The sequence below is a fragment of the Festucalex cinctus genome, chromosome 2 (genome assembly GCF_051991245.1).
Source record: "Festucalex cinctus isolate MCC-2025b chromosome 2, RoL_Fcin_1.0, whole genome shotgun sequence".
Classification (NCBI taxonomy): Eukaryota; Metazoa; Chordata; class Actinopteri; order Syngnathiformes; family Syngnathidae; genus Festucalex; species Festucalex cinctus.
In genome coordinates, this window is record NC_135412.1 from 8684727 (window position 1) to 8710763 (window position 26037).

General features: G+C 40.6%; 2 protein-coding genes across 6 annotated transcripts in view; both read right to left on the bottom strand.

The window, feature by feature from the left end:
• Positions 1–368: 368 nt before the first annotated feature.
• On the bottom strand, positions 369–16019 carry LOC144013602 (RNA-binding protein 38-like). 2 transcript variants are annotated; one of them, XM_077512673.1, is made up of 5 exons: positions 15767–16018; positions 15452–15654; positions 10723–10846; positions 6531–6591; positions 369–1647 (listed from the first exon to the last, which is right to left on the bottom strand). In XM_077512673.1, the coding sequence occupies exons 2-5, from the start codon at positions 15623–15625 to the stop codon at positions 1356–1358; spliced, it is 651 nt and encodes a 216-aa protein (XP_077368799.1). In that variant the 5' UTR covers positions 15626–15654; positions 15767–16018; the 3' UTR covers positions 369–1355. The 2 variants fall into 2 exon arrangements, with proteins under 2 accessions (XP_077368799.1, XP_077368798.1); XM_077512672.1 differs by having other exon boundaries at positions 15452–16019.
• Positions 16020–17163: 1144 nt separating this feature from the next.
• Positions 17164–26037, bottom strand: part of LOC144013604 (nuclear receptor coactivator 3-like) — a 70088-nt gene continuing 61214 nt past the window's right edge. For all 4 annotated transcript variants that reach the window (XM_077512675.1, XM_077512676.1, XM_077512677.1 and 1 more), the window contains 7 exons: positions 25851–26022; positions 25343–25669; positions 24335–24433; positions 24029–24245; positions 22132–22312; positions 20602–20797; positions 17164–20514 (listed from right to left, as the gene is read on the bottom strand). In XM_077512675.1, the coding sequence (XP_077368801.1) occupies positions 20503–20514; positions 20602–20797; positions 22132–22312; positions 24029–24245; positions 24335–24433; positions 25343–25669; positions 25851–26022 (1204 nt within the window). In that variant the 3' untranslated portion in view covers positions 17164–20502. The remainder of the gene's footprint in view (positions 20515–20601; positions 20798–22131; positions 22313–24028; positions 24246–24334; positions 24434–25342; positions 25670–25850; positions 26023–26037) is intronic.

Genomic DNA, 26037 nt, shown 5'->3' on the forward strand with positions numbered 1-26037 from the left:
CATGTGTTCACATATACAGTAGTAGTACAGAGGCATGATACCCCCTGATTGGTAAAATATATAGAGGCTAATTTGTAGAAGCCATTGGGTGACTTGAAACTTGAAATCATCAGCTGAATTAGATTACTTGCAACTCCAACAAATTTGCAAAAAAAAAAAAAAAAAAAAAAGTCTTGCATGCCTGTTTTCTTTCAACATATGTTTTAAAATCTGACCTTTACCTCCATGCACTTGAATCAATTTCTCTACAAAAATGTCTTCAATGACTCATGTATGCTTCCTCAGGCTCACCATCAAGCAATCTTCATTCTGCACTTGATACTGACCTCAATAACTTCCACTAAGGACAAACAGCACCCAAGCCTCAATAGGAAACATTGCTTTTATTTTGCATATTCTTACTAAAGGTTACATATGGCTTTATTTATTTCGTTTTTTAATGACAAACATGGTTCCATACCAACAAAGGATGCCAATCCAGCTTTGCTCAAGCATTAGTCTAATTCTAAAGCTGACAAATAAAATAACAAAAAACAATTCGGATTGATCTGATCTGATATAATCTGACTTGACACTGACAAGTATTGCATTGTTCTGCTCTCTTTTCACAATAAAGTACAACATTTTCATTATCAAAATGCGGCAACATATACCCATGTAGTGGCAGCTTTGGAACGTAACCAAGAGCAACAACTTTCTTGTGCTGACTGTTACAAATATCAAAAAACTTCCGGCTGCAGCAAAAACGAACAAAAAACAACAACAAAAAAACAACACACCATAAATTCAGTGTTGTCACGACCACCCTGATTTAGAATGAGAACTGAGATATCACCTGAAGGCAGGGAAATTACATCAATATGTGCAGGTAGGATAAAACAACATGTTGGAATAAGGGGTAGGAGGACAGAGATATTTTGATGAGGCGACCTAGGCAGGTAATCTAAAAAAAATACATAAAAGATGGATGCTGCATAATTTTAAACAAGCTGTTTTCAGTGTCCTGCCTTTTTTATGTGCTCTCCAAAGAGCCCTCTTGTGGCCAGCCTCTGGGCCCATTTCTTCGTTCCTTCAGTACTAACATTCAGGCTATATGAACAATAACAATAACATGGGGCTAGATCCGGTGATAAAGTGGGTGTCTCCCAACCCAAAGGTTGTGGGTTTGATCCTTAACATTTATCATCATTAGGTAGAATGAGGAGAAAGTATTAAAGCGCATGGAGTAGAAAAGCGCCATACAAGTGATAGCCCCTTTACATTTTTATGAACGATTACAACAAACTTTCAAAAAGCCCTTTTTGATGACATCGCACTCATGATGCCACATTGTACTGATTGGTCGCCGGGGCTGCTCACAGCGTGCGGTGGCGCTGGCGCACAAGGTCAGGGATGCTAACCTGCGGGACGGCGGGCAAGACGGAGAACATGGCCAAAGGCGAATTGGTGGCTGGTGGCGGGGGAGTCTGGGGGGCGAGGAGAGTGTGCGTTGGCATTCCGGGTGAGAAGCTGTAGCTGAGGTAGGGCACTGGTGACGGGTTGTAGTGTTCCAATCCAGAGGGAGCTAAGTGGGGGTGGGCGATGCTGGGCTGCAGCAGCACGCTGGGCTGCAGGAACGCCTGAGGGTAGATGTAAGGATGAGAAAGCCTGAAAAGGACACACGTTGGATGATGATTAATTTCAAAGATACAAACACAAGGGACATTTCAAAATGCATTAAGAAAAACAAAAAGAAGGATTACCCCGATTTTTCCTGGCCAACAAACACAAATTGTCATGGTTTGGGTTGGGTTTTGGTTTGTTTTTTATTTTTGCTTTGGTCATGGGTCTAGTTTTGAGTGGGTTTTGTGTGATTTTGTCATCATGTTCCTTTAAGTTTCTATTATGATCCGTTATGTTCGGTCTTCCTTGTCTCGCCAAGCATTGTTCTGCCCACCTGTGTTTGCATGACTTCCTCATGTGTCAACCAATCAGCAGCCTCTGACACTTGTGTCTTGCTCAGCTGTGTCTCGTGGTGTCAATTAGCCTAACCTTTTTTGTTATATTGCTACATAGGGGTGTGAATTGCCAAGTATCTGACGATTCGATTTGTATCACGATTCATAGGTCACTATTCGATTCCATACCGATTAATCCCGATACGAATTTACAAGTCGATTGTTGCGATTATTTTTATTTAAATTTAGAAAATACTAATCAGTGAACTTGTACAGTGTAAGATTTGTATGAAAATGTATTATTTATCTGAAACTTCAGTCTTATACAGTTTGTAATCTGTTTCATGTTTGAACAGCATTAAAATAAAATATTAAGGCTTAATGTTCCATTAATATAACATTCCTCCATGCTTAAGGTGTGAACCTTAAGACGTTTTGGTGAATATTTTTCCATCAAAAATGGATATTTAAAAATCGATTCGGCCGCCTATTGAATCGAGTCGAGAATTGCGCGATGTAATATCGCGATATATTGCCGAATCGATTTTTTTTTAACACCCCTATAATGCTACATGTTGTATTATGTTAAAAGTCACATCACAAATTCTTCTTTTCTCTAGATTGCAAAAAACAAACAAAAAAAAACTACGCATTTGGTACATGACCTTTCTGTGCTAGTTTAGTTAAATGCCAGCAGGCATAAATGGCCAAGTTGAGTTCTACCACCACCGATAGCACCTTGAGGCCATTTTGGGCTGGTGTTGGTGTCAGGAGGTGTTGAGCTGGAAAGAAGTGAGAGTATCGGACCTCTGGGGCTGCTCTACTTATGGATGGCGTGGCCATTTGCGCTGCACACCTACAACAAACTGCTGCCTGGGGTTGAAATTACCCACACTACCTCCTGCTTCTTCTTCTACATCTTCTTTGTTCGTCCACTGCCTGACCTTCGGTTACATAAGTATAAAGATAAATGGTGAGTTCTGCATGCAGATAATACCAAAAGACAACACAAACTCCAAGCAACTGTAGTAATGACCCCCCATGCCATCTCATGTCTCCTTGCTCGCGCAACTCTCCCAGAGCAGAAGTGCAGTGTCATTCTTGCGACCCCGAACCGCCGCCTGACTGATTCAATGTGACAGCCGCATCGTACGAGAGGACGCAGCGCCTCGACTTTCCCCGACCCGGGCGACGTTGCCGGCTATCAAACGGCCATTTATACACAGTATTTCTTTTTTTGAAATGCGCATGCAAGACAAGGACGTCTAAGACACATGCAGAAAATCTGAGCTCCGAAGACTATTCGAATAACGGGGCGCGCTCGTATTGTGATTGCGTGTGTGTGAGTGGAGCGCGCTCAGGCTAATTGGCACAGCTGCATGGGAGCCACGAGAGCAGAATAACCTCCACAGACGGCACTCTGCCTCCTCTCTTTGGGTTTACTCCCTTGCAGTCAGATTCCTCTATACTCACACCCCCTTGTCAAAAAGCACTACAACAAAACAAGTGTGGGATGAAGTGAATAAAGGCGAGGGCGAGGGGGGGGGGGGGGGGGGGGGTGCGAGCATCGGGATACCTTGGGCGAGAAATGAGCAGGATGAGAGGAGGGAGACGTTCAGAGGTGAAAGATCAGCCATCATATATCTCTCATGCCTGAAGACAGTCACGCTTTTAATAGTTCCGATGAGGGATGTGAGGGGAGTGAGTCAGGCAGAGGCAAACACACTCAGCGGAGACACACACGCACACACAGCTTCATCCTCTTTCGACAAACGCACACTCAGAGCTTGGGGGAGGGTTTGAGACAGAAGGGCCAACGTCCGACTTGGACTCTCTGCCATGCTGTCAACATGCGAATGGATTTTGGTCTCCAGATTGAGAAAAGGTCCAATCCACATTATCTTGACACAAAATGTCATAATGACTTTAGAATGAAATGCCCGGAAGCCGTGCAAGCATCATCAGTCATTTCCGCTACGTTACACCGCGAAATGATACTCCACTCATTCATCAATAGCAAAACTGAGCATTTGAGGGGCACAAATGGAAAGTGAGTTAAATGGCAGGCAATGGCCTGATTACAGTATACGTGATTGGTACAATTGTCATTTGTAACTTGTCTTAAATAATCAATTATCAAGCAGTGATGCCATTGTGAGGGATGCACCTTTTGTGGCCTTCTATGCTTTGCTGAATATCACCTGATTTGCACATGTAAAACTGGCACACATTTGTTTGGATCTGCAAAGAGATGTGGAAACTGATTTGTAGTAGTAGGAGAAGAGGACGAAGATCTGTTATTCCTAAAATATTGGTGACCAACTGGGAGCCCCTAAGGTGACATGGTAAAAAAATAAAACAAACTTTGCGATCCCTCGCAAAACATCTTTGCGTTCCCTCGCAAGACAACTTTGCAATCTTGCCAGGGAACGCAAAGGTATTTTTTTCGCCTACCATGTCACCTTATAAGTGCCGTAAACACTTCCGGGTCATCTTCCATGTGACCAAAAGCGACGAGGATGGAGTACAGTATGTATTTTCCCACTGCTTTGTTTACAGGTCGCTATTGGTCACAGGGAAGATGACCCTGAAGTGTTTATGGTGCAACTAAGGTGACATGTTAGGCGAAAAAAACAACTTTGCGGTCCCTCGCAAGACAAATTTGTACTCTTGCGAGGGAACGCAAAGTTGTTTTTTTCGCCTACCATGTCACCTTAGGTGCGTCGTAAACACTTCCTGGTCATCTTCCATTTGACCAAAAGCGACGAGGATGGAGCATGTATTTTCCCACTGCTTTGTTTACACGTCGCGTTTGGTCATAGGGAAGATGACCCGGAAGTGTTCACGGTGCAACTAAGGTGACATGGAAGGCGAAAAAAAAACAACTTTGAGTTCTCTCGCATAGATTGCGGTCCCTCGCAAGACAAATTTGCAATCTTGTGAGGGAACGCAAAGTTGTTTTGCCAGGGAACGCAAAGGTGTTTTTTTCGCCTACCATGTCACCTTAGGTGCGTCGTAAACACTTCCGGGTCATCTTCCATGTGACCAACAGCGACGAGGATGGAGCATGTATTTTCCCAATGCTTTGTTTACACGTCACTTTTGGTCACAGGGAAGATGACCCGGAAGTGTTTACGATGCAGCTAAGGTGACATGCCAGGCGAAAAAACAACTTTGTGTTCCCTCGCAAAATAACTGCGTTCTCTCGTAAAGATTTCGTTCCCTCGCTCTTTGCGTTCCCTTTAACATTAGTGTAACAACAGTTCTAACACAGTAATACTATAATCCAAGTATAAGTATATCGTGCAGTATTTTTAGCAATATATATCATTACACAACCATAACACATAAATGCTATTTTTAAATTTGCAGGTGTTGATACTAACTATACACTAAAAAGCCAGTCCCTGTTTGTGTGCACTTCGCACTTTGAAGAGAATGTACTTCTTCGCCGTGGCAGATTTTCAATCAATCCGTCATCACTCATGCATGGATTTATCTGGGTCAGCGTCAGCTACCTCATCACTCATTCAGAAAATAAGGACTGCAATATTAATAGCACTCGGAGCAATTGAGGTTTTTAATGGACTTTTTGTAGCCTCGGGATGAGCGCTTGGCATCGAGAAGCGGGACAGTACACACAACACAAACAAAAAGCCTACAATTAAGGTTTTTTTTTTTTAAATGGTCTGTTTTTCATTCAACACAAAAACCACTGCCTTTAGTTGTAGAGTAATTCAAAGTGAAAATGCAAAATTGCCTCCGCAAAGTTACATAGATAGGCAAGATGCATGCGCAACATCTCAAAACCATTGCCTATTATGTATACGCTCATTTCTGGTTGGCTGCCTCCTCAACCCACGCAGGTAAGCTACTAGTGTTGCAACACGGATCACAAAAGTCACGGTTCGGAACTTTGGATGGAATTACGGATTTGAGTCATGGTACGGATCATTTTTCGGATCAGCAAAAAAAAAAAAAAAATTAAAAAGAAATTGCTAAATAATATTTTCTTTTAATGTATTTTGTAAAACACTTTTGCCCATTAAAAAAAAAATAAAAAAATCTCAAAATGTGTAATGTCTAATGTGGCTATTTTATACATGGTCCATGTGTTTAAAAAATAAATAAAAATAAAATAAATAAATAAATAAATTAAAAAAAAATAAAAAAAACAAGGCATAAATGGCTTAAAATTATGCTCCTAAAATCTAAAGGGTTGTTTGACATTTTGACTTGAAGGTTTTTTTTTTTTTTTTTGCTTTATGCGACAGTTTTATGCGTTCAGTTCTTTCACACCAGTTTCATCCAAAATTCAGTCATTTCCTCTGAGCAGTTATTTTCTCTTATAGTATACAAAAGACTGGATCCAAATAAGATGTGTTTTAGCGAACCAACAACCCCTGAGTGCAAAAGTGTGATTATTTGAGAGCAGTTGTGTGTGTGCGCGCAAAAGTTTAAGTGGCTTGCTGCCTCAGTGAAGCCCAAGTCAACCGTGAGTGGAATCCAGAACAAAACATCTTGTGTGTTTAATAGACCAAAAGCAGACAAGTCAACATGGAAAATAGAAATATTGATTGATCTCATACTTACCCATAGTGCCTTTGAGCCCACACAGGGTGAACTTGCTGGATTGGAACCCCAGCAGCAAGACCTGCAGAAATGAGAGGCGGTGGTCAAATAAGGTTATTATAGTTAACAAAAACACAATAAAATTGAAAAAGCATTTTGTAACTACACCTTACGTTTATAAAACTAGGTCTCATTATAGCAAAAATGTTGTTCATTTTTGTCATATCGTATATGAGCTTTCAGGGTTCATTTTAAATGTACTGTATTTATTTTGGTATTGCTGTACAGCCATACAAAAGAAGGAAGGTCAAACTGTCATCTGAGAATTGTAGAAGGGCTGCACAAGATTGGAAAAACATGCGATATGATAATATTGTGATAGATATTATTGCCACGTTTAAAATGTTCCTAAAGAAATGTAAGTTTTATTATCTAATAAAAGAAAAACACGTTTTTATGCAATTAGCGGGCTCAATCCATTCGTAGACGTGACAAAAAACACAAAAGGACAACATCATTTCATCAACAAAGACTATAAGATGAAATTTCAAAGGTCAAACACTCAAATAAAACCAATAAAAATAAAACAATTTTAAAAGATTAGTTTAAGAAATCAAAACCTCGTGTTTTTCAAACAAGGAATTGGTAACAGTAGCATAATACACGTACTTAGTAGCTCATAAAATGCACAATTATTTAATAAGAATAAATAAGTTCATTTGAGTATTTAAGAGTTGTTTTGTAACCATAATTTGAGGGCCATTTTAAAAACATGTAATGAGCCACTCATTTTTTATTCTTTTGGCAGTTGGGTCCATTGTAGTGCTGCACTGTACGAAAAAAACAAAACAAAACAGTTTTTACCCATTAGGGTTTTAATATAGTTATTTTGTGGTCTTAATGCTAAAAGAGGAGATACTGTTCTCTTAATGGATGGTGACACATTTAAACCTACATCTGATTGGTCAAGATGAAAGCATACAATCCATATGAAAGTATTAATTTATTGCAGGTCCTTACACATATTGCACATGCCATTATCACAATGATGACATTTTGCGATATATTGTGAAACTTTCAATCATAGTTTACTTTATTACAAAATGCGTAATGATCTTTTTTTTTCCCGCCAATCTTGCACTGAGCAAATACTCCATATACCGTATTTTCCGCATTATAAGGCGCACCTTCAATGAATGACATATTTTAAAACTTTTTCCATATATAAGGCGCTACAGTAGAGGCTACGGTTACGTTATGCATCCATTAGATGGTGGTGCGCTAAAGGGAGTGTCAACAAAACAGTCAGATAGGTCAGTCAAACTTTATTAATAGATCACAAACCAGCTTTCTGACAACTCCATTCACTCCCAAAATGAATAAACAGCTGTTTTATTATTTTCTCAGAGGTAAAGTATTCGTATTAGCTAGCGATCCAAGATGGTGGGATCATCTGCGCATGCGCGTCACCGATCGTGCAGGGTCAACGATCACGTCTTGATAGCGAGACCTGTTGCGGCTCAATATTGATCCATATATAAGGCGCACTGGATTATAAGGCGCATGGTCAGCTTTTGGAAAAAATTGAAGGTTTTTAGGTGCGCCTTATAGTGCGGAAAATACGGGTATATTAACTCATTCACTCCTAGCCATTTTAATGTTCTATTGCTATCAAAACATGGAACCTACCAAAAGAAAAATGTCTCTTCTTTCATCAGGGGAAAAAAAAAAAAAACATACGGTATATTTTTTTAATCTGTTCTTATGTTTTGTAGCAATTAGCATTAGAAGTTTCATCATTATTCACAAACCTGTTAAATACTGGGAAAAAGAGCTTGTTGCAACACGGACCTGGTTGATCTCTTATACTTTGCTGCCACCTGCTGGCCGTTTTTTTTTTTTGTGTGTTTTTTTTATTGTAATAAGTCCATTCGCTTTAAGCGGCCGCTTCAAGTCAGAAACATACATCAAAACCTTCATACAAAAACTCTAGCATACAAAAACCTAAAAAACGTTATAAATACGTTTTTGGGAGTGAATGAGTTAAAAAAAACAACTAATACTAACACTATTAAAAACAAGAGTAAAACGAAGCATGTTCAACAAAATAAACACAAATAAAAACTAACAAACTTCCTTTGAAACCTGATTAAAACTAACTGAATCTAAAAGACTAAAGTCAAAACGAAATTAAAAGTATCTACAATGCAAAACTCCAAAAGTATTATAATCCTGGTGGTGAGACAAGGACCATCCTCTCTCGTCTTTTGCTGCTTGTTGAAATGCAAGCGTGTATACACGAATATTGCTGACTGGCTGCCAGTCCCTTGACATGCAACGTCTGTGACCTCGCTGCCTTCAAGGCTCATCAAGAATGAGAAGCAGAAATTCATCCTTTCCATTCCTCCAGCCATTTGGCCCTCTGCTGTGACTTCCGTTCAACTACTTTCCCATCTCTTTTGTTCAAATGGACACTAGAAATCCTTCTTTTAGGTCACACAAAAAGGCAACAGACACGCTCTTATTTTTTTCCGCCCATCACGCTCCCCTCATACACAAATGACACCAAGCACTGCCGTCTCCCATCAGCTGCACGTTTGCACGCGTCACAGCACCGGCCAGCTGATGAGGACACACGCTCAGTGGTAGTTGGCTGTGAGTCAATGGCACCTACACGCAACTGCGTTTTTTTTCGCCACAAAGCTCCAAAGGGGGGCTGTCAAGGTTTGGTGTGCAGCAGGACGTTGTTTGGAAAACACGGAGCATGTGCTCTGGTGGTTCACACTGAAAATGCCCGGCAGCACGCAAGCTGTGCATGAACCCGAGTGGAAAACGTACGGACAACAACACTGGATGAATGGTGGCGCTGATTATTTTATACCACTAACATGACTTTTTGACACATTTTTTACAGTTTTTTTTTTTTTTTTTTTAGAAGAAGAAGAAGAACTGTCTTCACGGAAACTGGGTCGGACCATCACCTTGAAGTTGACGCCATGGAGCTCGCTGCCCTCCGATATCAGGCTGGGTTTGGATGAGGATCTACTTCCCTGACTTCCTCTTGTAGTACTTCAACTTCTTAAATGGACTTTCACACTATTCTAGTTCATATTGTTTAGTACAGGGGTGTCAAACATACGGCCCGCGGGCCGGATCAGGCCCGCAAAGGAGGTTAATCTGGCCCACGATATGATTTTGTATAGTAAAAAATAAAATAAAATAAAAATTGTAATGTCGGACTAATTAATCAGCCGGCCACAATCAAAACATATTAATTTGTAATTTCACAAGCAGTCCTCAGATGAGCAATGCAACTTGTATGGGGAATCGTCCTGGATGTCATTTTACACACAACTTAAAATTACGTTTTTCTTTTATTATTATTATTATTATTATTATTATTACTTGATTTTTAATCATAGACCGACAAACGTGTTAAATACGAAAAAAATCCAATTACTAGTAAGGATTAGCGTCCTTTTAACATCATTTACCGCCGCCACACAATGCATTCTGGGAACAATATATATGCAAAACAGGTGGATTTAACACGTCCGGAACATATACCGGCAAAGTGTTGCCGCGTTCGATTTGCATTTGTGTTATTTTTCGGAACAATATGATTACAGTTGAGTTCCGTAATTTAGGGCCGGTCCACGAAAATCTGCATAGAAATGACGGCAATCGTTTTTAAGTTATATACCGTTATTTTACTGATGCGGCCCACTTGGTAATATATTTTCCTCCATGCGGCCCCTGAGCCAACATGAGTTTGACACCCCTGGTTTAGTATGACAAACTATGTAAATTGTTGCCCACTCGGCATCCATTGCAGCCTGGAAGGGGGATTACCACATTTGCGGTTCCTTTCCCCTTTTCAAGGTTTCTCATTTTTAACCCTGATGAATTTTTATTTTTATTTTTTTTTTTATTTTTATTTTTTATTTTTTTTAGTATTTCTTTTCCCCCTTGTAGTTCGATCAGGGGATGTATTTGATATTTGTCAACTATGGGCATGTGAAGCCCATGGGTATCCAAGGCAGAAAAAATGCCTTGAGCATTTTCTTAACCGATTTACTCGAGGACTCGTTTCATCCCTCCAAAAAATTCCAGAGGATTCCCAAAGCTCAGACACGTTGATGGCGTCGTCATGGGATTGTACGATGAAAAAGCCTACAAATGACGTCGTGACTGTCCGGAAAAGTACACTCACTTGACTGTGAGCCGCGCGGCTTTGCTCCCAAGTACGCCAGGTTGACGTTTGCCTTCCTGCCGTCGATGATGGGGTTTGCGTCCTTGCATGCCTGCTCTGCGGCCGCGCCATCCGCCATGGTTACCTGTTGACACAACATCCCGCAGGTCAACTCCAATAGCAGATCAACTGCATCGTGTGCAACCCCCCTCCCCCCCCCCTTCCTTTGTGCATGGACAGGCTCTTGCAGGAAGCTGATGTCCTAAAAAAAATAATAATAATAATCCAAAAAACTGGTTTAGAAAAATACATGAGGAGGAAGAAAGATGTACATTAAGGTGCTTCCAGTTGAGCTTCAGCGGGATGTTAAGTTAGCGTAGGCTGCTACAGTATGTGGGAGTTTTTTTTTTTCCGGATTGGGATGAGCAACTGGAGTCTACCTCGAGGGAATGAGTTTGTAGAGTGGGCAGAAAGCGTGGGAAGGGGAGCTTTGAATGTGTTGAGCTCAAGGTCAAGACGCGCCAGAGCAAATAGATGCTCAATGTGAAACTTTTCGGCAAATGGTTGCAGGATGCTTTGAGATCTGCTGGAGTTCAAAAAGGATGAAATGAGCAGGCCGTGGCTCGGTAAAAGTCTCGCTCACGCGCACACACGCACAAAAGCACCGCTGCAAACTGACAAGCCACATTTGCACAAAAGGCGTAGAGCAAGGGTGGGAATTCTGTGGCAGTAGTTCGTGAGAATTTAGCAGCCCACCAGGAATTCTAAAAAGGCACATGGGCAAGTGACAAGGTACAGTTAGACAGTGAAGCCGAGAGTTCAAAGTAAACATGGTGAAGCGACATTTAGGTGTTATGCCGCACGCGAATGGAATAAGCTGCCAAAGTCTTCTGTTAATTAGGGGTGTGCTCAAAAAATCGATACGGCAATATATCGTTGCGGGCCTCATTACAATACACTAAGGGTGTCACGATTTCGATTTTTTATCGAAATCGATCGAAATTACGTCACGATTTCGAGCATCGAAATAGAAGAGAGGACACACGATTCGATGCCCCCCCCCCCCCCCCGCGCCCGCCGCCACCGCCGCCACCGCCACCTCCCAGGAAAGCAAATGAGACGCAGCCATTCAGCTACTAGCTAACGGCACTTGTTAGCTGACTTCTCCTGCAGTCATGATGGCAAGCGCGGACAGACACAGCAATGGTGCTTCAAGCCGCTCCCGCTTCTCTCGTCACCAGTTTGGAAACATTTTGCGTTCCCGGTGAGTTATGTCGACAACGTTCACGTTGTCGATAAAAAGACCACAGTTGCAAGATATGCTATGTGCGCGTACTGTACTCGGCCACGGTGTTACGCCCGGCTCGTCAAGGGGAAGGGAAGTAACACAATAACAGAAAATATAGAGTAGATAAACACGGGTCGACTTTAACATCTGAGTAGTTTTAATTGAAATTTCAGGCAGGGGTTTGACAAGGGAGTGAAAGTGGAAGGTGAACAAATAATAACCGCATTTGACAGAACTGACAGAACGGAGGAGAAACAACAATAACCAATAGGGGTATAATACACGGATACACAATAGCGTCGCGCTGGCACAGTCGTCCAATCGGAGTGTCGCGCTGGCACAGTCGTCCAATCGGAGTGTCGCGCTGGCACAGTCCTCCAATCGGAGTGTCGCGCTGGCACAGTCGTCCAATCGGAGTGTCGCGCTGGCACAGTCGTCCAATCGGAGTGTCGCGCTGGCACAGTCGTCCAATCGGAGTGTCGCGCTGGCACAGTCCTCCAATCAGAGTGTCGCGCTGGCGCATTCAAACTGAAGTACCATTATACGGGCACCAGCCGACACAAACACACACATACATACTAGGGGAGCGGAGCCGGCGGCGGGCCCGAGCCGCCAGCCGTAACAACGGGAAACACGACAAACATGACGGGACATTTACGCAGGCATCACAAAGATTTAGATTTATCAAATTCAACTAGAAGTGGGAAAACAACGGTCCAACCAACTATTTCATCCTCATTTACAGTGAAACTTCCACACACTTCAGCTCGCGCGAAACGCCAGATCCATAGGTCTATTTATAGCAGCAGACCTGCAGCCTTGGAAAACGCTGGATTCAAACATTTAATTAGTGTACTTGAACCACGCTACAGTATGCCCAGCAACTGTAAATGTTGGGATATAGTTTGTTCAGGCTGTATTTGTTCCATGACTTTGGATACAATATATTTTTTGTTGTTGTTGCACATTGCACATTATTTTAAGAGGAACGCACAGCACACTGTTGTAACCAAAAACAGTCAATAGATGGCAGGCACCCACTGTGACTTTTTGTTTTTGTTTTTTTATTTTTTATTTTACACTTCAGTAAGAACAAGACGGTTAACTTTATATTGTAAATAAATTCTTTGAATTTGATCATTCCTGCCTAATGTCAATTATCATATATTACATAAATTTACACAAAAATAATATGGAAATTGCATCACCTATATGTAGCCGATCTTTTGAAATAAGATTTACTGTACAATGAATAGAACCAATGATCATAGACTAGCCTTAGCCTACAGAAGCATATGCCTCTGTGTTATAAAGTGGGGGAGCGAAAAAAAAAAAAAAAAAAAAATCGAAAAAAAAATCGAATCGTGACCCCAAAATCGAAATTTAAATCGAATCGTGGAGTTGGCGAATCGTGACACCCCTACAATACACGTATCGATACATGGCGTCAGAATCGATATTTCTCGTTAACTTTAAATCGGCAGTTCACGTTTGCCTTTGCGGCTTGCATTGTACCTAAAAAATCAAAACCAGCAGCGTCTTTCAAGTTAATTGCCTTCAATTAATGCAAAAATAGCTCACCGGTGATTGGACACTGTGTCTTGCTAAGAAAAATGAAAGCAGAGGAAGAATGTCAACATGTATTTATTGATAAACTTAACATGGCACGTGTTCAGTATACCTATTTTCCTATATTTTGTTTAAAAAAATAAAATAAAATGTGTCTTATTTGGGATACATATGTATCGTGATACGTATCGTATCGTGAGGTTGGAGGCAATACCCAGCCCTACTGTTAATATAAATTTTGTTTGTTATTTTAAATTGTTAATTTCAAACAATCTTAACAAATCTGTGGCATGTTTTCACCCCCCCCCCAAAAAAAACAAACATATTTTAACAGCATAATTCGTGTCTTGATGAAATCTGCTTGTTTTCAGGGGCAGCGCTGTCTCACACGGTGTGCCAGCCCTAATCGCAACCTGCATATTGCTCTACCAACGAAAAGACCGGTTCAAAAGTTGAAACATAAAGAAATCTCACCCGACTTTCACTTCAATTATTATTATTTTTTTTTGTCGACACAGTTTGCTATTAACTCATTCACTCCCAACCATTTTGACTTAAGTGTTTTCCTGGATTTTGACTGATTTGTCAAGGCCCGCGAAATATTATGTTCTATTGCTATAAAAATATGGAACATACCAAAAGAGAGATTAGAGTCTCTTCTTTTATCAGGGGAAAAAAAAAGTATATTCCTCTCTGTTGCTGCTGTGCAGCAATTAGCAATAGAACATAGCTAGGTTTCGTCGTTTTTCACAATTCTGCTTAGAACTGTGGGGAAATCAGCTTGTTTTAACATGGCCTGGTTGATCTCTTATACTCTGCTGCCACTCAACCATTTTCTGCAGTAGAGAGATTGCATCAAAGCCTTCTCTATGCTCTGGCATAAAAAAATAAAAAAACGTATAAATACGTCTTTGGGACACTTAAAACATTTAAAATATGACGTATTTATACGTTTTTGGGAGCTAATGAGTTAATACGGAGAATATTGTAGCCTCCATCCTTGATTTTGTTTGTTTGTTGTTACAGATGTGTCATATCGATCTATTTTGCATATCTGGTTCCCAGACTGCACTCCACTAAGTGATATTGCAAAATAGTCGTATTTCTGAGTATTCGGCTACGTTGGCCAACTAGGCCCTTTAAGTTTTCAGCGGTGGCCCGTTCGGGCAACAATGAGTGAACTTCAGGTGGTCCGACAAAGTCACGTGGAGGCCCTGGGTCATCTGGTGACCGTTAGAATTAGATTTAGACTTAGACTTGACTTTATTGATCCCTTTGGGATGGCTCCCTTTGGGAAATTTACACGTCCAGCAGCAATGAGAACAGATAATAAAATAAAAAAAATAATTCAATCCATCAATAAATAGGGTTATTACACCAGAGATTGAATTAATAATAACAATAATAACAATAATAATAAAATGAAAAATAAGAATTCACTCAATCAATAAATAAGGTTATTACACCAGAGATTGAATTAATAATAACAATAATAACAATAATAATAAAATGAAAAATAAGAATTCAATCAATCAATAAATAAGGTTATTACACCAGAGATTGAATTAATAATAATAAGGCTAATGACGCTCCTGAGGTCGTATAAAAAATTGAAATTTGAACCATACCAACTTGTTCCCTCTCATCACCTCCATCATGCATGACATCTCGGCTGATGTCAAACATGATGGAGGATGGTGAAGGTCAGTTCAGCTAGCATTTAAGGATTTTGGGCAAGTGAGCAAATAAAATGGTACACTTATTCAAAATAATTTGCAGCTCAATAAGCATGGCGCCATGATTATTGGCAGTTAAAAAAAAGAAACATTCAAGACGCTTAGACACCGAATAAGAGTTTAGTCCAACATTAAGATATAAATGTGGTGTACTTACGAATCCGTATCCCCGAGACTTGCCCGTGTGTTTGTCGATTATTACAACCGCCTCGGCGACGTCCCCGAAAGTCTCGAAATATTTCAGAAGTGAGGCGTCGTCTGAGTGATACGGCAAACCGCCGACAAAAATCTTCGTGTGAGTAGTGTCTTTTTCCGCCGGACCGGTATCCATTGTTTCCACGGGAACCCCGACCAGATGCCCTAAGAAGAGCGGTGAAGTCATTTGGGGGGGGGGGGGGGGGGGGGAATAAACCGGAACAAACAAAATAAAATACAGATTAAAAAAAAAAAAAGATAAGAAAAAAGAGATTACAGGGGGAAAAGGCGAGCCGACAACGAGGTTACAGGAACGGAGGCATGATTGAAACGCACGAGCACACACCGCAACGGTATGCCAAGTGCAAAGTGCTGGAGTGGAGTCTTGTCTCCTGTTCCGGAAAATAAGGCAAAATGTTTGGTCGCGACTTAAGAGAGGGGAAGAAGGCGGGTCCACGTGCACGTGCAGTCCAATTGTCTAGCCGTGCGTCTCTTTCATGTCTGCCCGCCCCATGTGCATCAAAAACCGGACTCAAACTCATTTGGTTAAGCAATAGACTGGCCCTGCTTACCCTGGCAAAAGTACAAGTACATAATTACAGTCTTCCCTCGCTATAACGCGGTTCACTTTTCGCGGTCTCGCTGTATCGCGGATTTTTTTTAAAGTGCAATTTTGCATATTTTTTTTACAGTAATATACCCATTTTATAAAATGTATGAAGGTTTGAACATTGTCAATGTTTGAACAAGAGAGAAATGCGAGAACTTGTAAATGCCTCAATGAGAAAAGTGTATAAATTGTGCGGTCGGGGATTTTTGAGCCTTAAAACATTTATACGAGTTGTAAAACATAAAGCTAACTACTTCGCGGATTTCATTTATTGGGGGTATTTTTTGGAACCTAACCCCAGCGGAAAACGAGGGAAAACTGTATTCAACTCCTTAAAAAAATGTAAATAAAATACAGACTCAGAATTGTACTTAGGAACAAAAGTAAAGATGACTCTACACACATATGCAAAACACAACAAAACAAAATAGATTCCCTCTAATTAACGTGGACTTTTTGCCAACAAAATGTGTTTCTACAGCATTGCAAACTATGCACTGCATTGCAAACTTTGCAAAACATGCCTTTATGAAAAGTGGAAAAAAACACAATTAAGTTTTTATGTGTTTTTTTCCCAGTTTATTAAACAGTTTTTTTTGTTTTGTTTTTTTTTAACACGAGAAGCTGGTGTTTTTAGGCCACCAACACATCTGATAAATCATTACTATATCCAACAACATCAAATGATTCTTTAAGACCATGGATGGGTAACATAACAGGGGCGGAATTAACAGCCAGGGGCAGTGGTGGCCTCACTCTCTGAGCATATTCAAGAGTCTACCCCCGAGCCCCCCTGTGAGGATAAGCGGCAGGGATGGATGGGCGGATAATTTGCTTCAATCGTGATGATCTCTCACAGGCTCACAGCACACTCAAGTGGTCACGGCACCCTGACTGAGAATCACCAACCTTCCGTACTTCTGCCATCTTGTGATATACATTGTCAAACAGTAATAACCCACAAAATATTGCCAAAAGGTCTGGTATTTAAAATGCTAATAATTGTGTAAGAAATAATCATTTTAGCAATGTTATGAGTGGAAAAAGACAGCAGAGACAAACAGTTTAAATATAAATTTGTATTTACAACAATATTAACATCAAGAACAAGGTAAGAAAAACAAAAAACAAATGTACATCCTGTATTAATACGTATCCCACATGGGGTTTGTCTTTTCTCTCTCTAAGAGGAGTTTCTTCCATTAAAATCAAAACGTTGTTTAAATATTCTTTATTCGGACTGGGAGGAAAAACAGTTCTTGAAAGTCTTCCACTTTACAGCTTAAATCTCTTGTAGAGTAACTGCACCACAATTCGGGCAGGAAAAAAACAAACAAATCCAAGTACGTACCAGAACCAGATTCATGTCGACCATTCGTCTTACGGGAGGGGGAATAATATACTGTATGCAATCATATTCAACATCATAGGCGCAACAGTAAAAAGCCCACGAATACGATCTACTGTAGTTCAGGAAGTGTCTCTAAGCAATGCAAAACGACTAACAAAAACTCTTTGGATTGAGCACGTCTTCATAGGTCGATTCCTAAAACAGAAGCTTCACAGGAAATATATATTTATATACTGTATAGAAAAGAAAAACATTGAATGAGGGGGGAAAAGTCACACATCAAAAGACTAACATGAGATTGAAGTGATTTGTTGTGCGGGGTTTTTACAATAAACCGAAACGGTTGACACATTCTGAGGCTAAGCGGACCAAATGGGCTCTTTGCACGTAAATCTACCACATTGTCAAAATACGGCTCAGCCTTGTCCGGTTTTGAAAAATTGCGCCATCATGCAAGTACTTACCCAGACTAAGCATCACAGACGTACATCCTCCTCCAAAACACCAATTTTTAAGGTATAAGTGAATGTTTTTCGGAATGTGGTTCCGTTAGATACAGGTTATCAATATGCTAATAAGAAATTCTTGTAGAGGATGGAATATGTGTGTAGCACTGTAGTAATGTTTGTATTAATATTAGTCTACCAGTTATTTAAGCAGAAAATATTGCTTGAGCTTGGAGATGGGAACATGAACGCAGGGCTACGAGCCAGCCAGCACTAAAGGTAAATGTCACAAAAAAAATGGCCCTGGCATTTTGACAACGACCCCACCATACCTGATCATCCCAGGCTACCACGTAGCTCTGCCACTGATGTTGATTGGTTCAGTTTGTTGGCTATATTATAATTGGTTTAATGCACTTTTTCCTATAATATATTGTGGGCTGGTCTCTTAGGGTAAAATAGAGGAAAAATAATTAAATAGCACCACATGGGCCTCAAAACACACCGGCCCAGCGGGCATCTGTCCTGTATGCCAGATGGCCAGTCCAGCATATGTCCCTACCATTGCTTCTCCAGACAAACTCGATGCAGTTTGTAAAGTACACACTGTAGTATATTCGTGTTGCAAATGATGCTTGTGTGAGTTCTGTTTTTCATTTTTTCACAGGTTTGTTACTTTTTAAGTAAACCAGCATTAAACAAGCCAAACTCTCATCACAGTACATCCCATCACGACTTTTAGGGAGCAAACATCTTAATAATAAATCAAAATCATCGTGTTCGGTTATATTTGCATTTTAAAGCTTCTCCAGTGAACTTAGCTTAATCCAAAGCGCGACTCCTACCAACACATCTCTTCAGAAGTGATCGAGTGTGGTTGCTGTAAATTAACGCGATTATTGTGGGAAATGTGTACGAAAGACAAAGAGCAGAAAAGTGTGACAGTCATGGTTAGATGTTTTGTTTTTTTTCCTCCCGTCCACTGCCAGCAGGCCATTGAAGCAGCCATTTAACGGCCACAACAGGCACTTATATGAAAATATTTATTTTGAAGTGAGTTTACTGTCAATATAAAACAATGCAAAACAAAACAAAACTGTGTGATGTGGGGTGATTGATTGAATAATCAATAGGATAATCGATTCTAAAAAGATTCAGTGACATCCTGACACACAATCTTTTATCTGATCTTTTTATCCGTCATGGCTCATACTCGCCGTTTGCTCGAGATGAAGGAATACGCGGCTGTTATAGTTTGACACACCGAAAGGCAGAATCGCATTGTTGGCAGCGGAAATGGCATCGTGGTTTTATGTGCAGAGAGCCCATTTGTAAACGACCAAATGACAATCTCATAAAATAACGGGGTTCCGTTTAAACACACATTGATGAGGCACGGAGGCCTAAAACAACTCGTTATCAATATATTTGAGACATACCCCTCCAAATATTACTTTTAACTTTTCATTAGCACCTCTACAACAAAGCTTATGCCCTAATAAAAATAAAATGTGAAAATCACAACAAAAAAGTGCCTTTTAAGAGGATGCAAGTGCAGTGTGAAAGAAATGATACATGTACTGCTTTCCAAACAATCAGAGGACTTCTTTCCCCAACCAAGGTTTCAAAGAAAAGCTGACCTATGATGGAATAAGAAAATTAAATATTACGCCTTGCAATCTTGTGCAAAAAAGTATGTGAGCTACAAAAGCATTTATATAATTATATACTTTATAGTACATTTGAAGTCTATTTACAATTACTATTCACAATAAAGGAAATCCAACAAGACATTGTGTCTAATACTGCAGTACCGCCACTTTGAGGAACTGACGCTTCAACACAGACGAGAACCAGGAGGAAGGATTATTGCTAGAAATCTAGTTATTTTACAGTGTGAATTTATTTACACGTCAACGTCACACTTGGCCACTTTTCCATTTCTGCACGTTTAAACACTGAAAATTTTCCGTAACCAAAATATCTTCAACTTTCTGACTTTAAAAAATTTCCCGTGGATTGATAAAACCTCCTCCTCTTGAATCTGTATAAATATACGTCAGTTGCGTTTTAAAAGGACCCCCCCCCCTCCTCCCTCCAATGTCTGCTCATAATAAATTGGTACACTGACGACAAGAGGGTTGTAAAATCTGTGCTTGCTACCTTTCTACTGGTTCCCACTTTACGAACGAGATCCTCAAACCCATTTCCGATACACCCCCAAATCTCTCCTCTTCGCGCAAACATGAACTAAAACTGGAAACATCTCCCGTTATGGGTTGAAAGTTGAGTAAAGGCCTCTATAAGTGCCACAATCCTGTTGATGTTGGCCTCTCCTTAAAGTGCAATCAGCCAACAAAGTAATTCAGCCGTACGCTCGCCCGCGGAGGATGAAACAACGCGCCGCGCCTTTCCTGACATTCATCCGAGTGTCGCAATCGGATCGGCTCTACAACCATCTTTACTGTCGGCACCTCCGTCGGAAGCAACAAAACAGACGAACGAACGAGCGCTAATGAGAAAAATGCAGTTTTTGTGGTACATTCGGCTTCAGAGCTACACATGAACACCAGCCGTCCCATGATCCAATATGTCCTCCGTGAAGCTCAGCAATATTTCTGGATTGAGCAGAGGAAAAGAAAGACAGGTCAGTTGTGCATTCAAACCCTCCCGACAGAATCCATCATTTGGCGTTGTGCACCGACCTGATCTTGCCCCATCATGCGTCCCATCATCATTGGATTCATGCCCATCTGCCCGCCCATCTGCCCCATGTGACCGCCACTGGTCGCCATGCCGCCGTTCATCACCATGCCCCCGTACTGGCCGGGATTTCCCTGCTGCCCGAACTGCTGCTGTCCTGGAGGCACTTGCTGGCCGAACGGCTGCGGCGGGTACGAACTGGTACGAGAGCAGACGGGATGTCAAGACAGGGTTCTTGCAGGAATCACTCAGTGAAATTTTAGACCTTTTTTTTTTTTTAAAAGACCTTTTTAGACCAATATGAGAAAAATTTTAGACCAACTTCACGACCGACCGAAGACCCCTAAAAAAAAGGTGTGAATATTTTTGGACGTTTATGGTCATTTTGTCCTTTAAATATCCCAAATTTGCCCAAAATATGAGATATGATAAATATCGGCGCTGTAGTAGGTAGTTCCTTATAACTGCCAGCTACTACAGCAATCAAAATAAAAATAAAAAAATACAATCTTTATGGCGATTTAATGACACTTCACCCTGGAGAACGAAATTTGTAGACGCTCCCTAATATAGACGGTAGGAGCGAATATCAAACATCGAACATCGTCAAGTTTCCCTCTCTGAAGGGACTTTGTAAGCCTGTGATCAGATCACTCTTGGATTAGCGATTGTGACTTTCAATGAGTTTCTTGCCTGGTTAAATAAAGGAAATGAAAACAAAACAAATGTTTCGATTAGCTTGACTCGCGAGCGTTTCATTGCCAGAGCTGTACAGTGTGTTCACACCTGTGGACGCGGCCGCTTCATTGACATTCGCACACACCGGAGATAGGGGCTTTGCTTTGCCTCACTTATCGCAGCCTAGTTACATTATGGCAAAAGTCCTCTCAGAAAAAAAAAAAAAGTTTCAGCATCGCAATTAACTGGCCACCACTGTGCTCATGATGCTTTGGCTAATATCAATAGTGATGTCTTCTTTTGTTTTGGTACACAGTTCAACAAATGTCACAAAAACAAAAAAGTGAATACATACAAGTTCGTTGTTCACCACCCTGCCTGTTTGTTTTTGTCCCGGTAGTGTTAGCTTGACACGTTGAGCTCTCGTTATGTCCGTAGACAGCAACAACGATAATTCCTCCCCCTCCTGTTGTTGTATCTCGCGCAAAACAAGCCGCGGCGCGTCACATCTCACAAGACATCTCATTTACACAGCCCCACGTACCTTCGCTCCCGCCCGCCCGAACTACATTGAACTACGATGCAAACGCACCCCCTCAAATGTCTCCAAATAATAGAAACAACGCAACACGCACATTTTTTGTTCTTTTTCTTTCTACAGAGCAGACACTTCTCGGGATGTAAGAATTTTAGACTTGGGTAAATTAAATTTTAGACCAAGGATGAAAATATGGCTGTTTTTAAGACATTTTAGGCCTAAAATGTAACTTTCTGAATTTTAGACTTCTTTTAGACCCCGCGGGAAACCTGCAAGATCAAAAACATCCGTCAAGTGAGGCGGGCCTTTTGCGCACCTGCTGCGTCCCATGCCTCCTTGTGACCAGCCCTTCATTTCCGTGCCCTGGTACATGGGAGCGCCCTGTTGGTGTTGTTGCATCATGGCGTTTTGAGGCCCCAGGCGGCCCGCCATCATGGCGTTCGGTGGACTGTTGGCAACAGATGGGCCAAATGAGGGCTCCCCCTGCTGGCTCATACCTGAATGATAAACAAATACATCGTGTCAACCTGTTGCCCTGATTGCAGTTCATCATTCACGCCACTGCTTATGTCTTTGAGTTTATTTCGATAATAGATTTTTATTAGACATACATGCATAAGATATATGCATTGTTAGTCAAAGGTGATATGGACCAAACCTTGTTGCAATAGCAAAAATTCACATGTAACTGAAAGGGTTTGTAATTGTTTCCAAATCTTTTTCTTTTTTTTTTTGCTCTAATTTAAGCTCTCAATTCAGTTGAACTGGTTTCCTTGTTCCCAAGATGCCAACAAGGCGTTACTGTTATTACTTTGGCCTAAGTACAAAAACAGTAAATTAGTGAATTTTAGGATGGAGTTCCCCAAAAAGAAGCTAGTAGGTGAATTTGCAAATGCTGAACTGTGAATTTGCTTTGGGTTCACGATATTTGTGATTCATTTTATCTTTTCTGTTTTTTTTTTAATTACTATTTTTTTTAAGTGTTCAGTCTTCCCTCCCGATAATTCGGTTCACTTTTCGCGGTCTCACTGTAACACATTTTTTAGTGCTATTTTGCATTAACTTTTTACAGTAATGTACCTATTTTATAAAATTTATAAACGTTTGAACACATGTTGAAACAAAAGAGAAATGTGAGAAAATGTAAATGCCTCAATGAGAAAAGTGTGTAAATTGTCTGGTGTGTTTTTTTTTTTTTTAGCGCCTTAAAACATGCATAATAAATGTAAAAGATAAAGCTAGCTACTTCTCGGATTTCATTTATTACGGGTATTTTTTTTTTTTTTAACCTAATCCCAGCGGAAAACAAGGGAACACTGTAATGCATTTACAATGCGTTAATAACGTTTTTTTTTTTTTTTTTTTTTTACAAGCTGTCATTCGGCTTGTTTTTTACTTTAACTTGTGAGCGCAAACGTCAGACAAATGAATTCAGTTCGACTTACTTCATAATAAAGAGACGTTTGGCAAATACTTAGAAAATTCACCATAAAGAGGCTTCATGCTCTTTAATGCCACTCCCAATTGAAGTTTACTGTCAAACTAAACATAAAAGCAAGAGAATTACACTTTGTGTCGTTACAATTTGGGAAAAATCTGCTGATTTTAATGCTAATACACAATGCAGAACACCATGCTAACGGGTAGCAACAGTATTCAGTTTTAGAAGCACGGATATTATTGTATATTCTTTATCCTCAATGAAAAACTACTAATATTAAAGCATTTTGAATCAAATACAATAATAGTAATATTAATACTATTATTCTACATTTGCCTTCAAGACTTTATTATACTTCCTCTCGGTGGCTATGGTGGGCACATTAGAACATGCATAAATGGTTTAATACTTTACATTCTATTAAGTACGATATTTTATTTAAGTATATTATTGATTTATTCACAAAGTTCAATATTATAGAGTGCTAATTTTCTTTATGAAAAAAAACAAAAACATTTTTAGGGTTGGGGAGGCTGAAACAGATAAATGGCATCTCCATTAACTTCAATGAAAAAGGTGATTTGAGTGTTTTATGTTACAAGCATGGTCACATAACCCGAATTCATATCTCAAGGCTCCACTGTATATAAATATTATTATATGGTCTTGCTAACATATTCCCTGCAATAAACATTTACTGTTCTCTCACCTGCTACACTTCAGAGACTCACAACCAGGGGGCAGTATTGTTCTACTGCACCAGTGAACTCACCGTAATTCCCTCCGTAAGCAAACTGCTGCGGAGCAGGCTGACCCATGTTGGGTCCTCCCACACTGTTGTCCATGCCGCCGGGAGCCGTGACGTTAGGCGGGGGGCTGAATCCACCTGCGGCCGCCTGTTGCTGCTGTTGCATCAGCATCATCATGCGCTGCCTTCTCATCTGCATCTCCCTGCTGCGCTGAGCCATCATCTGAGCATTCAGGAAACCCTGCCGGCAGAACAATTTCCACAGCATCTGAGGAAGTCCGAGTACAAGGAGGGTAAGAATGTGGACAAGTAAAGTCTACTTTTATCTACCTGCCCAGCCATGCCTGCCTGCATAGCAGGCCTCATGCCAGGGTTGCCTCCAGGGTTCTCCATCTTCATACCCATGGCCTGCCGTGTCTGATTCATGAACTGAAAAAGGAAAAAAGGTTTTGGATTGCAGCAAAACAAAAAGCATCTCTTCAAAAATAAATAAATCAATAAATAAATCTCATGTAGATGTCAAGGATGCTAAAAATCGTACAATTTCAAACCAAAAAAATTGTAAGATTCATATACAATTTCTAAGGTTAGGGTTAAAAAAAATAAATAAAAAAAATAAAAAATAAAAACATGAATCGGTTACATTATATATTTGCCATAAATTCTCAAGAAAATATAATTTTAAAGGCCATGTTTTTTGTATTTTACAGTTTTCTTGAAATTTACTGTTCACCTGAATTCAAAAGTATTTTCTTACATTTATGAAAGACCTGACTTATTACACTTAAAAACTATTCCGAATCTTTTGAATTTATATTTCAATTATTGAATTAGATTATATTGGCTGGCAACCAGTCCAGGGTGTCCCCCGCCTACTGCCCAGAGCCAGCTGAGATAGGCGCCAGCAGCCCCCGCGACCCTTGTGAGGAATAAGCGGTCAAGAAAATGAATGGATGGATGAATTAAGATTATGAAAATATTTTCATCTCATCCTTGCTGATGTTCGTGTAGAACTTAAATGCTTATAACGTGCTAATTTCATTAATAAACTAAATCATTTGATCAGTTACTGCCCCTGCAAAATTTACTTTGGAATTTACGGTAATATTTTAACATGACCTTAACGCTTAAGAAAAATTGATGTGCCATAACTAATTGATGTCAGATTGAATTGAAGTGAATCGGGAAAAATTGAAATCGAATCGATTGAGGAAATTTGAATGACGCCCAGCCCTACCAATTTCCATCTGCATGTAAAACATCAGCATACGATTTTTTTTTAAATGTAAATATTAACAATGCATTGACATAAAATACCTGTTAAGATTTGACTCATACCTGTTGTCCCTGCAGCCTCTGTTGCAACTGGAGCCTCATGGGTTTGTTCGCACTAATCATCCTGGGCCTCATCATGTTTGCACGAGGGTGACCCATGCTCCCCATTCCACCCATGCCAGGGAAACTATTACTTTGGCCCATTGGAGACAGCATGGGTCCAAATGCGCCTTGCTGAGGTTGTCCCTGCATAGGATTCCCACCATAGCCGGTCTGCATGGCCATGGTGGGGGGTCCGGGGTAGCCTTGTCCATAAAGAGGCTTCTGCTCCAGAACCATGGAAGGTTCTTGTCCAGTAAAAGGCTCCAGCGGTTGTTCTGCTCCCTGGGTCTACAGGAACACACAGGAAAGGCATTACAGTGAGCTGGGCAAACCTATTGATGAATTGTCTGTTTGTTAATACAGCAGCGTTGAAACTCCCTGAGCTCATTTATCTCACTTGCTCAAACCAACAGACAAAAAGCGAAGTCTGTCCAATTCCGAGACGGTGTCATCTGTTCTCGCGACCTACCTGACTGACAAGGTCTGGGATGCCAAGAGCCCTGTCTATCTCTTCCAAAGCGGTGCCGTCCGTGTTGTTCAAAAGAGAATCCAGCTGGTCCAGAAGCGCCCGCTCGTCGCTCTGACCCTCACTGGTAGTGGGCGGCGCCAGAAGTTCATCTAAGGTGTTTGCAAACTGGCGTCTGTGGCAAATGTAA

What these genes read in the sequence shown, in the direction of transcription:
- LOC144013602 (XM_077512672.1), bottom strand. Translation starts at nt 15,676, where the DNA reads ATGACTTCACCGCTCTTCTTAGGGCATCTGGTCGGGGTTCCCGTGGAA. An exon ending in AGTCTCGGGGATACGGATTC is followed by an intron (nt 10,847 to 15,451) that starts GTAAGTACACCA and finishes TTGTGTCAACAG; the next exon opens with GTAACCATGGCGGATGGCGC. An exon ending in GCCGCGCGGCTCACAGTCAA is followed by an intron (nt 6,592 to 10,722) that starts GTGAGTGTACTT and finishes TCATTTCTGCAG; the next exon opens with GTCTTGCTGCTGGGGTTCCA.